Source organism: Paramisgurnus dabryanus, chromosome 5 (assembly GCF_030506205.2).
Source record: "Paramisgurnus dabryanus chromosome 5, PD_genome_1.1, whole genome shotgun sequence".
Classification (NCBI taxonomy): Eukaryota; Metazoa; Chordata; class Actinopteri; order Cypriniformes; family Cobitidae; genus Paramisgurnus; species Paramisgurnus dabryanus.
In genome coordinates this window covers 10,418,552-10,432,969 of record NC_133341.1, presented here as the reverse complement: position 1 = coordinate 10,432,969, position 14,418 = coordinate 10,418,552, and the positions used below count along the sequence as shown (strand labels likewise).

Genomic DNA, 14,418 nt, shown 5'->3' with positions numbered 1-14,418 from the left:
GGGGAATCTCCTCGACCACAACCAATGTGCAGCATCCACCTGGATGATGCGACGGCAGCCATATTGCGCCAGAACAACCACCACATCAGCTTATTAGTGGAGAGAAGACCGAGTGATATAGCCAATTAGTAGATATGGGGATGATTAGTAGGCCAATGTGCAAGTTTGGCCAGGATGCCAGGGCACACCCCTACTCTTTTTCGAATGACATCCTGGGATTTTTAATGACCACAGAGAGTCAGGACCTCGGTTTAACGTCTCATCCAAAAGACGGTGCTTTTTGACAGTAAAGTGTCCCCATCACTATACTGGGGTGTTAGGACCCACACAGACCACAGGGTCCTACTGGTCTCACTAACACCTTTACCAGCAGCAACCTGGTTTTCCCAGGTGGTCTCCCATCCAAGTACTGACCAGGGTCAACCCTGCTTAGCTTCAGTGGGCAAGCTGTCTTGGGCTACAGGGTGATATGGCTGCTGTTACTGTCATATATTATGTGTGTGTATTGTGTATAATAATTAGGTGTATATATAAGGACAAAACATCCATATATATATATATATATATATACACAGACAGAATTGGTTGTGATTAGTTGTTATGCAGCCCTACTAAGAAGTGTCATATGATCACTTGACGTCTTTTGCCAACGTCGCATTTTCGTTTATTTTTTTTATTTTTTTTTTCGGAACAAGGTACACAGAACTGCTTTTATACGTTTTCGACCCACAAATTTCCCAACAACAAACCCAAATGCTAGGATAAAATCTACTATAAATAATATAATAACACACACACAAAAAAGGGGGGGAGGTTCTCAAGTTCTTTTAAAGATGTAGGAGTACATTCTTCTCAAGATGGTTTATTAAAGGGTCCCATAATTTATAAAATGTTCTGGTTGATCCCCTTAGGAAATATTTAATCTTTTCAGTTTTCAGAAACATCATTAGATCCCTAAGCCATAATGACAATTTGGGTGGAATGGGTGATTTCCAGAGAATTCTCAATGATGCATTTTCAATGACGCACGACACATCTTGGCATGGTATATACGATCTTTCCGCTTACATTGCAGATGCAAATGCATGTACCTGATTCATATCCGATCTATGCACTTTTTTCCTGCTTACACACCGTGGGTCATATCCGATCTGTGAAAAAAATCTGAATTGAGTCACTTCAAAAAGGCAGTGTAAATGCGGATGTAGAGGGTTTTGCAGTGATAGGCATTTAAATGTGTTAAATACCAATAAAATGGCTAAAGTGACATTTGTGAAAATAAGGCATTTCAGTCAATGACTTATTTCAATTGACATTTCATTGCCATTAAAAGAAAATGACTGAACCTAAACATAAAAGCTCTTTTGTTCTATATATAGGCCTAATATGAAGGAGCACATGTCTTGTTTCTTGTTGATATTAAGAAGGTACTTAAACGGTACTAATGTGTTTGTGTGTTTTTTGTTTCCCACAAAGGCTGGGCACTCTCAAGCATTGTTAAAACTAATTTATCATGAATATAATGCACTTTATGTCTGGCTGCATTGAAACCTGATCTGAGATAAGATCAAAACTGTAATCCGTATTATATTTTGACAGTAAGCTGAAGGCATTGGGGTGTGTACTGTATGGGAGAGAATCTGCCATCACTGCTGTTAATATTGTCCTCACCACTAAAGCCCTGGGGCCAACTGCCTGTCAGGGGCTCATCCGAAGCATGTAATAACAGAGTTAAGTCATTGAACTCCTCCCAAGCAGAAAAAGGGATAGACGGGAAGGGAAATTAGCCTCAATTTTAACCTAATGTTCTGGGAGTCGTTTTAGGAACAGAAAAACAATGAGATGTCAGCATATCGGTTCTGACATGCTCGCGTTTTTGTACATTTCAGAGAAGATGTTGTGTAGCAGCCTGCCTGCTAATGACAGCATAGTTAATCCAATATAAAGCTGTGGGTTTTGTTGGGTCTGAGCCCAGTCCAGCTTTCATGAGAGCGTCTAACAGGTCCCAAGTCTCTGTTTCATTAGTCTCCTACTCCCTTTTCTCTCACAAACCACATCACTCCATCTTACACTGGATAGATTTGGTTAGGGGTGTACGGTTTTGGTGAGCGGTGAGGTATTCTGTACTATAATATAAATTATATATAGATATATAAATTCTCAGTGGATCTTTTCATCCAAGTTATCATGGAGTTTTAAGATGGATGACATTGACATTCCTTTTATAAAGGAAATTATAGGCAGAAATGCTGGGCTCAACATTGTAAATTGTATTTTGATGTATTCTGATGCAGACCTCTAGCATAGCCCTAACAAATCTTTAAAATGTACATTGAAATGTAGTTTTATTTGTACTCATTGTCAAATAAAACAATGAGTAACTTATTATTTCACTATTTATAATTCTTTTTTATAATTTTTCAATAATTAAATTGATTTTCTGTACAGTAGCTCCGCTGACAGAGCATTGCAATAGCAGTGCAAAGATCACGGGTTCGATCCGAGGGACACACACACACACACACACACACAGACACACACACACACACACACACACACACACACACACTGATAACAAGCACACTTTAAATGTCCTCTAAGTTCCTTTGGATAAATGTGTAAATGTCAATTAATTGTTGTATTGTTATAAGAAAACAATTAGTCTATTGGGTTTAAAGGAATAGTATGTAAGAAATTTATATCAATTAATCATAAAACGGCCCTGATATGTCACTGGACATTAAGAAACCATTTTCTTTTCAAATACTTATATCTCTCACAACAGTGGTCCGGCCAGGATATTGTCATTTAAAAAGTGGAGTTGCAGCCCTCAACTGATGTTTATGTTGTCATTTTGTGTACTGGCCACCAGTTGTATGATTGCAGTACCAGTTTTGGCCACAAGTTTTGTAATTGCAATACCAGTTTTGGCCACAATCCTACATACTGTTCCTTTAACAGATGAACAGCAGTCTATGCCATGAATGGTTACAACTCCATTAAAATGTTGTAACATGACAAAATAAGATATTTAAAGAGAAAAATATATGCTCAATGTTTTTCATCGCTTGATGGTTCTCTAATCACAGGAGGCTCAAGCATTTATTACAGCCTCAAACCAAGATGAGGTGACAGAGGAGAAGATTAGATCTGCCATTGAAAAGATTCGACCACCATTGGAGAGATCGAGGAGACCTTCAAAGGCATTGGATAATGAGGAGACTGTGGTAAGTTACCACAAACTTACCAAAATCTTGGCTGTGTGTGAGGGCTTCTTTCATTAAAATATAAAAAATATACGTTTCAGATTATAATTTAGAGATATACATTGGAGAGTTGGGTTTTCTTCCTTTTTTTGGTTATTTTTGAGTCTTTTGTTTGGTTTCATGTGCCACACCCACAGGGTACAAACTACAAAAAGACAAACGCTGCAGTGGAGATAAAACGGATTAACAGAGACTCCTTCTGGGCACGAGCAGAGGTACAACTATGCTAGTACTCATCATTTACTTTTACATAACATCTTGTGGATTTTTCCAGCCAAGAGGAAACATGATTAAAGTTAAAATGATGCTGAAAAGAAAATGTGCCAGCCATCTAAGTAAGCCCATAATGCAGATTAGTTGTTCTTTATTGCATAATAAAACCATACAGAATAATCCAAAGATTCCAGACCCTTATGTGGAAAGAAGGGGGGTTGCTAGTGGTTTATTTTGTGTTCTTGACCTGCTGACTATGGATTATCTAACATATTTCAATGCAGTTTACCAGATAAATAAATGCACATTACGTATTTGTTGCAATTGCTTATTATGTAAGATGAAAGAGATTGCAGAGATATATGAGATACATAAAACTATAACTGGAATGTATGAAAAAAATTGCTTTGAAAAGTAAGCTATTCAATATAACAAATACTTTATATAAAAATTAATAACCGCAGAATAACTGATCAATCAGAATCATGCATAAAAACTGTAATAAATCAATTTTAAATGCCATCAATTTGAACAAACTTTTTGCAGCAGTTTAATAGTCCTGTACAGTAAACTTAACGTAACTTCATTTCTTCTAATGTTTAATATAATGTGTAACAGCGTGAGGAGGAGGAGAGAAAGGAAGAAGAGCGTCGGAGGGTTGTAGAAAACAGACGCCGCTGGGAGAGAGAAAGAATTCTGCAGGAGAAAAAAGAGGCTGAAGAGAGAGACAGAAAGATGGAGGAAAAGTTGCAGATGATTGAAGAACAAAGGTTTGTATTATACACCTGATAGAAAGACTCGGACCTGTTGAACCAACCAACTTTACTTCTAGTCAAAGCCATTTTGATTCACCAGCACTAAACCAGCTTGAACTAGCATCAAGTGTTTTAAACTCTTTTAACTTTACTTCCATGTTGTTTTTCCCCAGGAGAATGCAAGCTGAGCTCGATGAAAAAGCTAGAAAAGAAGAAAAGGCTAGATGGGTGTGTGTTCATGAGTGAATTTATTGTCTTTACCTCACTGTTTATGTTTTAACATTGTGATGAAATAGTGTAGAGTTAACCGATTATACAGATTTATACTCCTGTTTGTTTGGGTTCTAGGAACTGCAGCAGAGAGAACATGAGGAAGACATGAGGGCGCGCCTTAGACGCAGCGAGTCCATCGAGAAAGCAGCTGTGAGTTTTCCTCATTTGGTTACTCGAACAGATTAAAGCTGCCCTCAGTCTGTACTGAGTTTGTCTATAGTAAAAGTTTTAGACAAAAAGAAATAAGTGTAATTTTTTAAAAGCTGCTAATTTTACATGATGGAGTGGGTTGAGATCACGTGACCAGCTGAATACTATACTGTGTTCACGCTGTATCATACTTACCGCTGCTTTAAGATGACAACGCGAGCACGTCCTCAGACTGGGGTTTATGCATTTCAGCAAAATTAATCCATGTGAAAGAATCTTGTTGACAGCTGTAAAATACATAAATACAATATTAAATTACATTGCAAATATTGCAGAAGACAGAAAGTGCATCAGGTAACAATAATAACATACGGAAAATGCTTGCGCGTGAGGTTGCAACAGTCACACAAGAGTCATGTAATACAAGTCGCAAGGACTGAATGGTTTGTACATGTTGAAAAGTTGTAATTTAAGTAATTATGACATGGGTGGACAGCACTGAACACACCTACAATGTACCACAGAATAGTTGTACACTTTTTATTGCATAATAGGTCAAAGTGTCTCACTGCAAATGTGCTCTTCTATGATGGCATTAGTAAACTAAGGCCCTAAATGGCGCACTTCATGTGGACTTTCGATCTCGTGGCCTAAAAATTGTGCATGCTGGTTTACAATAAGATAATTTCTATGAAGGAAGTGCAACACTGAAATCTGTATTTCTCCTGTCTCAGCGGCAACTGAGGAAATGATGCACGGCCATTCAAAAACATGACTGGGGTTCTAAATATACAAAGCTTAATGCAAATGGGTGAAGTGTCCCTAAAATCAGAATTTCATTCAAACTAAATTACGTCACGGGGACTTTAAAGGGACACTCCACTTTATTAAAGCAACACTAAAGAGTTATTGCTCTTTGCTCCCCCTACAGGTTAGAAGCGTAATTGTTCATAAGCACTGTCGTAAATACTGCAGCATAGCTGGCTCTGACTGGATTGTGGGTCTGCCGTAAAGCAAGTTTTTGTAGTTTTCACTCGAACTACAGGACCACTACCCGACGGTTGGGAACTTCTTTAGTGCGGTTTTGGCCGATAGAGGGCTGCAAAGCGAATGTGAAAGTGCTGTTCACCCTGTCTTGAGTGGATGAACCACTGAAACTTTTTTGGAAACATTATTTTAAGGTTAAAAAAACTCTTTGGTGTTGCTTTAATATGTTTTAATATGCTCATTTTCCAGCTCCCCTAGAGTTAAACATTTGATTTTTATCATTTTGAAATCCATTCAGCTGATCTCGAGGTCTGGCGGTACCACTTTTAGCATAGCTTAGCATAATCCACACTGCAAAAATTACTTTCTTACTTAGAATTTTTGTTTTGTTTTCAGTACAAATATCTAAAAAAATCTTAGATTAAGATGCATTTTCTTGATGAGCAAAATCACCTACGAAAAAACATCTAGTTTGTAGACAAAAATATATAAAATTTAAGTAAATTTGTGCTTAAAACAAGCAAAAATATCTGCCAATGGGCTAGGGAAAAAACTTGAAATAAGTTTACCTTTTTCTTAAACACTTAATTTAAGAAAAATGTTCTCAGCCCATTGGCTGATATTTTTGCTTAAGTCACAAATTGACTCAAATTGTTTTTTTTTTTTTTTTTTTTTCTAAAAACTATACTTATTTTCTTAGGACATTTTGCTCATCAAGAAAATATATGTTGATTTAAAAAAATAAATATTTGTACTGAAAACAAGACAATTTAAATACTAAGTATGAACTTGTTTTTTTGGCATTGAATCTGATTAGACCATTAGCATCGCGCTCAAAAATGGCCAGAGATTCTAAAATTTTCCTATTTAAAACTTGTACTTCTGTAGTTACATCGCGTACTAAGAACAATGAAGTCCTTGGTTACTTTCAATAGCAGGGGACTTTTTTCAGGCAGTGCGTAATATCACCACGCCTGCTGCAGCCATGATACAACAGCAAAGTCCTTGATTATTACGCCAGAATGAGAGAATAGTTCCTAGCCATATCTGCCTAGAAAATCGCAACTTTTAATTTTCCTTCATTCTTAGCACACGATGTAACTACAGAAGAGTCAAGTTTTAAACTGGAAAAATATAGAAACTCTTTAGTTATTTTTGAGCATGATGCTAATGGTCTAATCAGATTTAATGGATTATGCTAAGCTATGCTAAAAGGGGTAGCGCCAGACCCGGTGATCGGCTGAATGGATTCCAAAACAGTAAAAATAAGATGTTTAACTCTAGGGGAGCTATTTTCAAAAAAGTGGCATGTCCCGCTAACAAACACATTTATGCTTTTGCTGACATCTACTGAATGATTGTTCTTCTTTTCACCGATAGGAGGCAGCTGTACTTGTTTCCCAGCGCTCTATCAATCCCAGGGAGTTCTTTAGACAGTTATCAGCATCCTCACAAAATTCCTCCAGCCCTGCATCACCACGCTCAGGTAAACATAGCTTTCAGAGACCTACTGTACTAGAAATGATCAATATTAATGATCAAGAGTTGATTTTTACTTTTAAAAAAGGAAATAGAACTTAAATTTTGGAGAATTACAATTTCAACACATTGATCACTGATAGCCAAATATGAGATTATCTAAAAATCATCAGTCTATTACAGTATTTTTTGTCTCAACAAATAAACCATTTGATTTACTTTACCATTTTTTTTCCAGCAAAATCTCCATTTCGCCGCTACCAGCGCAGTTTGACAGACACAGCCTTCATCTTTGAGAGGGCCAATTCCACTTCTGGTCCCACTTCTCCTCATAGTCCCACCCTAAGGTCTCCATTCTCTCGTAGCCCAACGGCATCCTACAAGCGTCCTACATCTCCACTCAGTCCCCCTTACCGTACAATCCCGTCACCACAGCAGCCTCAAATACCTGCAATATCTCCTCCTCCAACCCCACCACCTGCTCAACAGTCTGAACCACCTGTGTCACCTCTTCCCGTCTCCAGACGCTCTCCAGCGCAGTCATCACCACCTAGCCAAACCCCAGTCCGTGAATCAGCTTCCCCTGCATCTCCAAAGCCGCTGGAGAGTCAAGATGAGCAATTCATTTGTGTTCTTACCCGAGAGGAACTGCCTAGTGCACCAGTAACTGTCTCTCCAATGCTGCATAAACTGGAGCCAGAAATAGACTTTATTGCCAAGGCTGTGCTGGTTGAAGAAGATGAAGAAGAAGAAGAAGAGGAAGTAGAGGAACCCGAAGAACCTTCAGCCATGTCATATGCACCTTCAGATACAAAGATTCTTACAAACTATGAAAATGTCCTGGCTGAAGTTGAGGAGCAGGAATCTCAGGATGAACCAGGATCTGAAGAGCAGCCTGCTGCAGAATCTGAGGAACCATATGAGGAACAGTCAGAACCTGAAGTGTCCAGAACTGTGACACCAACCTTAGTAGAGGTCTCTGAAGAAAATTCTGAAGATGACCTACCGGAGAACCAAGGTGATTTAGGAACACTGAAACAGAAATTGAAGAAATGCACAACTGTTCCTATAGTTGAGATTTCATGCTGTGTTTTCAGAGCCATGTGTAAAGGTGGCAGAACATCATCTGATCCTGGAAGAAGATGAATCAGAATGTGAAAGAGCACAGAATGGTACAGGAGGTAGGCAAGTAGTTAAAGTATACAGTTTGGTGATAAATGTCTCCTGAATGTTTAGCACTGACATCTTTCTTTGCTTTTTAGATGAGGATGTTGATGAAGATGTTGAGGATGCTGCAAACAGCCCACCTGAGAAGAGTTGTTACTCAGTTAATCGTGAGACAGATCAAGATGAACCCCAAACAGAGGTGGTGACTGAGAACAGAGAAGTACATACTAAACCAGACATCATAACTTTTACATTCAATCTTAAATCTTAAAGGGACACTTCACTTTTTTTGTCAATATGCTTATTTTACAGCTCCCTTAGAGCTAAATATTAGATTTTTACAGTTTTGGAATCCATTCAGCCTATTTCTGGGTCTGGCGGTACCACTTTTAGCATAGCTTAGCATAATCCATTGAATCTGATTAGACCATTAGCATTGCGCTAAAATAACCAAAGAGTTTCGATATTTTTCCTATTTAAAACTTGACTCTTCTGTAGTTACATTGTGTACTAAGACCGACAGAAAATTAAAAGTTGAGATTTTCTAGGCTGATATGGCTAGGAACTATACTCTCATTCTGGTGTAATAATCAAGGACTTTGCTGCCGTACCATGGGTGCAGCAGGCGCAATGATATTACGCAGTGCCCAAAAATAGCCCCCTGCTACTGAAAGTAACCAAGGGGACTATATTCGGGTGCTGCGCCGTATCTCTGGTTATTTTTGAGCGTGATGCTAATGGTCTAATCAGATTCAATGGATTGTGCTAGGCTATGCTAAAAGTGGTAGCACCAGACCTGGAGATCAGCTGAATGGATTCCAAAACTGTAAAAATCAAATATTTAACTCTAGGGGAGATGAAAATGAGCCTGTTTTCAAAAAAGTGGGAGTGTCCCTTTAATAGTTTATTTGACTCGTAGGTGTACACAGGCGTCAGACTTGGGTTACATACTACATTGTTCTGTACGCACATGCACGACCTACGTGTACAATGTATGCAGGGTTTAAAAAATCTGGGGGTGCGCACTCTTCTGTTGACGTAAATTGAGCCTCACACACGCATAAAAATGGACCAAACTTCGGCTTTTAGGATCATAAATGTGGTCTAAATGACGAGTGCTAGATTTCAAGTAATTTGGGTAAACAAAAGTAATGAAACTGATGTTTTTTTTCCCTGTCGTACCTAGTCATCACCAGAAAGACTTCTCCGTGTAAGAGCCTTATATGACTACCAAGCAGGTTAGTTTTGCTTATTTTTATCCGTGCGTAATTGTTTATTCTGGGTGTACATGTTCTTATACAAAAAATTAAACTAATAAAACTCTGTTCTTCACAGAGGATGACACAGAACTCTCTTTTGAACCGGGTGACATCATTAGTGATGTGGAACCAATTGACAAAGCTTGGTGGAGGGGATCCAACCAAGATGGACACCAGGGACTTTTTCCTGCTAACTATGTAGAGACCATCTAGAGACTTATTTTAATCTTTTAAGACGGTTCATCACTCCCTTATTTTTTTCACTGATTCTCAGGGACTCAAACTCACAACCCAGTCTATGAGGATGCGCAAATCACTCTTAACATTTTAACATCAAATTTGAAACTACGGTTGGGGAAATAAAATAATCAAAAGTCAACTTTAATGTTAATGAGAATTTTTGTTAGAAATGTACACATTTATTATCATTTCATTTTTACATCATTTAGTAGAACACAATTTTTACTGAGAACACCAAAGCAACAAAACCTTCGACCTAAGAGAGATGTCCTCAGGGCAAAATATTGTGTTGACCCAAGGACAACATTTTGTAAATAAAACCTAAACCCACCCTAACCATAACTGAACCCTGAAATCAGAGGGAAATGATGAGTGAAAAACAATGGTCTAGAATCAGCTTATCTTGGTTGTAAGATTAATCTTGAAACAAATTGTAAACTTATTTCTGATATCTGATTGGTTGATTGAAATAATGTCCCAGGGGCAACATAATGTCACCCTAAGGAACAAAATCGTAAGCAGATTTTACTTTTAATTTAACTTACCATGCATTGATGTAAAGATGTTTACAAATAAGTCATTGCCAGAGACCAGTATGTTAATAATATTTAGTAATTTTTAAACAATTTACGAACCTTTTCAAATCTGTTACAGACAGAAAGCAATAACCAAACTGATTAAAAGGTCATAGTGGACCCCTTTAGAATTGTAGTTTAATAGTGGTTCTGATAAACCACAACGGGTGTGTTCATAACCCTACTTCCTAAATTTTGCCCGAAGGGCATTTGTTGATGTCTTACCCATGCAACACAATAAAACCATTACATTTACAGAAAAAGCATAAATATGAGCAAACTTTAGGCGGAACTTGGCAGTCACAACATATTTTGTCTTTAAAAAGGTTTCCAAAGCAGAATGCTTTCATATAAAATAAAACAGGATGTCCAATGTTATGTAAATACTACTATAGAAAACACGTTTTCTATGTAATTTATTTATCTCTGACTATGAAAATAGAAATATTTCCTCCTAGTGAGAGAGGTTCTGTCTAATTCATTTAACCTTTATTACTTTCATGGATTTTGATAAAAGGTAGTTTTTTTAAACTAACACATTCCCTATAATAATACAAAAATCACAACACATTTAGCTTGTGCTATTAGTCATGTCTTATGTTTGAGCTAATACTGCATGTTTACTCTATGATCAGATCATTGTTTGTTATTTCCCACAGCAAAAGTAATGGTTTATATTCTTACTTTCTTGCACAGTCAATACAATGCTTTTATATTATTCAAGTGTCATTATCATCAAGCAACCATATTCAGTACATGTATCATGCATGAAATCAAATTAAAGGGATCAAAATAATAATATTTGTGTTTACCATCATAACCATCATTTAGTTGGATATGTCTGTTTTTCTTTTCATTTGAGTGTAGCACTGTAAGGATAAAAAATACACAAACACATACACAAAAATCTTGCTTTTCCTTTTAATTTAAGCAATTCTTTACAACATATTGTTATTATACACTTAATAGTTTTTTTTCTCAAAATACAATGTGCATGCAGACAGCCTGCTGAAAAGACGCTTCTCTCCATGTTAACATTCAATGTTATCTACAAGGATAATCTAGAGCTTAACTCGTCTGATAGAATATATTGATATTATTTGATTTATAACAAATAATGAATATGGTAAAACACAACTTTAATAAAAGCACAAAATGAAAATTACAAAACTTTACAATAACAAATAGTGTTTGAATGAATTTACAGGTTTTTAAATAAAGGTCAGTGGCATTTGACTGGTTGAGCGCTGTTTATTTTTTAGCATGTTATGTCTAGGACAAACATTTTTTTACTTCTTCTGAATTTTAAAGGGGAAGTTTAGTCTGATCCTTATTTCTATACTTCCACTTTTTAGACATTTATAATACACTTTATATAAAGTTATATAAAGAAAACAGACAGCTTTCATGGACATAATATAATGTTTTATATGCAGTAATGTATCATTCATGTTATTTCTGTATTACAGTAATGTAACAATATGTTTGTTATGACAAAATCAACTTCACCCCTGAGGTTATTTTTGAAATTATGATAATAGTTATCTAGCATTCATTACTGTTTATAAGGCTAATACTTTTTAAAGGAAAACACCACAGTTTTTCAATATTTACTATGTTCTTACCTCAACTTAGAAAAATTAATACATTCCTATATTTATTCAATGAGTGCACTTAATCCTTGTACAGCATAGTGTGAATCTGTTAGCATTTAGCCTAGCCCCATTCATTTCTTAGGATCCAAACAGGGATGAATTTAGAAGCCACCAAACACTTCCATGTTTTTCCTATTTAAAGCACTTAGTTTGCAGCACTTCAACCTTGGGCCCAGTAATACTGAAAGAAGTTTGAGTGAAACGGGGAGCCGAGGTCAAGGTGCTGCTAATTAAGTGCTCTTCCGCCATACAATATAGTTCTCATTTTTAGCCGCTTTAAAAATCGCCACGTTTTGTTTTGTGCCACCATACTTACTCGTGTAACTACTCATGTAACAGTCTTTAAATAGGGAAAACATGGAAGTGTTTGATGGCTTCTAAATTCATCCCTGTTTGGATCCTAAGAAATGAATGGGGCTAGGCTAAATGCTAACACGTTCATAATGCTCTGTACAAAGATTAAGTGCATGCAATGAAAAAAGATAGAGATGTATTAATTTGTCTAAGTTAAGGTAAGAACATAGTAAAATATTGAAAAACGGTGGTGTTTTCCTTTAAACATTGATCTCTTTACATTCTGACTGACTTTACACCGATACACTTATTAAAATTCCACACGTACTTAAGCGCTTGACAAAACTGACCAATCAGGAAGCCGCAATTTCTTGCCACAAGAAATAACGCATGTACCGCTTGATTTTGAACTGTTGTAGCTTTATATAGTAGTGAATCAATCAGAAAGCTTTTAATGCCGTGGATCAAAACAAAGCACCATTAAGTCCCAGGAACCATGTATTTATATGGTATGTAATGGCGATATTTTAGTTGAGACCTTCACAATAGGGTTCACATTTGCTGAGTATAATCACTTATGTACAGTAATCCTGAGGTCATCACAGTAACAGGTAATAAACAATCACATTTTCCCATGTTATTATCAAACCTGAATACAGAGTGTTGGGATCTGCACCTTTGGGTATACATTGAAACCATGCAATGAGCAGAATAACAGACAGCTGTGTCAGAGTCAGATGCTGTGAATGGCCAACATCCAAAGAGTAGCACATGTGTATTGTTGTGCGAGCCTGATAATGACCATCTGCTAAAAGATCTCGTTCATGCAGGTTTGTATGTCGCATTCAATAACAAACAAAGTTGTCAGCGTTCCGTTTCACTCTGGTTAGGTTTATTTAAATATTAATACCACGCTAGCCTTGAAAAACTGCTGCTGAAATATTTGCAAGCAAGCGATGATGAATATTGAGGAAGTCAGCAGATGAATCACTTTTTTTGGAGCCACAGAGCAGACAACACTGAAAAATCCAGTCCGAATCCACTGCACCGACATTCTGTTCACTGTAAGCCTTGCACATATACAGTAATGGACATTTCACGTTAATGCAATATAGTAGCGTATTATATAAATAGATCCATGTTGTTGAAATATTGCCATGAACTTAATGTAACATGATCCTTATATTCTCCCTATTGTCAAATACCGCCATCAAGCATACATGACCTTAAAAAGTTCCAGTTATTTCCAGGGTGGACACAGGATCTGGGCCAGCTCAAATTAGAGAAAGCGTGCGAGCTACACCTGACTCTGCAGCCAGTTCCTGGGGTCTAGCTTGGCTCTCAGGTTCCTCAGGCTACGCCGTGCAGCCGACGGCCTAGAAAAGCCCAGGTCGGACTCTTGGCTGTTGCTTCCTTCGCTGGAGCTGTTGCTGGAAGTTGAACTGGAGCAGGACAAAACATTCTGAGAGGTTCGAGCCCCAGTGGTGGACGGCTGGCAGGTGCACTGGAAGCCCCCGTAGCCTCGACCGCGAAGAGTGGAGAGCTTGGCGTCCAGGGACAGGGTGCGAGGACGAAAACGACTGAAAGGAGGATCGGGGGACCACGCCTGCCGAAAGCAGGGGCTGATACTGGCAGAGCTGTCGCCATCTGAGGTCAGACTGGCGTTGGAGGAGAGAAGGCCGGGCGTACGGTGGCAGGGTGGGCTGCTGGGCTGACGGCTGTGCAGTCGGGGTCTGGGCGATTGGGGGGGCAGGTGAGCGACACGGCGGTGCTGATGATTGGGAGGGGTTCGTGGGGTCTCTTCTTCAAACATGGACATCCAGTGAGGTGGAGATCCAAGCTGGCTCCTCAGGTCAAACTCGTCGATACGACGTGTCAGGATGTCAGTGACTGTTCCGATGTCGTCAGACGTGTCAATAACTGAGAACAAAGTGAAACGGGAGATAGAATCAAAACCTTGTATTTGTATATGAATATAAATAAATTTGTGTTTATAGGCAAGGTCACATTATACAAAAACTGTTTTCTAAGGTGCCACTACAGCCGATTTTCAGTATTTTATATTGTTGTTCCGGAATCAAGTCAATTATTTTTTTTTTGTACTT

The 14,418-nt window shown here is 37.8% G+C and overlaps 2 protein-coding genes across 7 annotated transcripts in view; one reads left to right on the top strand and one right to left on the bottom strand.

The window, feature by feature from the left end:
- The window catches only part of LOC135748647 (uncharacterized), a 50,395-nt gene extending 38,795 nt beyond the window's left edge, over positions 1-11,600 (top strand). The window contains exons 5-15 of one of the 2 annotated variants that reach the window (XM_065266902.2): positions 3,090-3,227; positions 3,404-3,481; positions 4,098-4,249; positions 4,408-4,462; positions 4,583-4,657; positions 7,025-7,130; positions 7,362-8,141; positions 8,221-8,304; positions 8,386-8,489; positions 9,477-9,528; positions 9,626-11,600. In XM_065266902.2, coding sequence (XP_065122974.2) covers positions 3,090-3,227; positions 3,404-3,481; positions 4,098-4,249; positions 4,408-4,462; positions 4,583-4,657; positions 7,025-7,130; positions 7,362-8,141; positions 8,221-8,304; positions 8,386-8,489; positions 9,477-9,528; positions 9,626-9,762 — 1,761 coding nt within the window. In that variant the 3' untranslated portion in view covers positions 9,763-11,600. Of the gene's footprint in view, positions 1-3,089; positions 3,228-3,403; positions 3,482-4,097; positions 4,250-4,407; positions 4,463-4,582; positions 4,658-7,024; positions 7,131-7,361; positions 8,142-8,220; positions 8,305-8,385; positions 8,511-9,476; positions 9,529-9,625 lie in introns of both variants that reach the window. The other variant, XM_065266900.2, reaches the window with a different exon arrangement.
- The window catches only part of rtkna (rhotekin a), a 137,599-nt gene continuing 134,452 nt past the window's right edge, over positions 11,272-14,418 (bottom strand). For 4 of the 5 annotated variants that reach the window (XM_065266973.2, XM_065266970.2, XM_065266971.2 and 1 more), the window contains exon 12: positions 11,272-14,233. In XM_065266973.2, coding sequence (XP_065123045.2) covers positions 13,611-14,233 — 623 coding nt within the window. In that variant the 3' untranslated portion in view covers positions 11,272-13,610. The remainder of the gene's footprint in view (positions 14,234-14,418) is intronic. The other variant, XM_065266974.2, reaches the window with a different exon arrangement.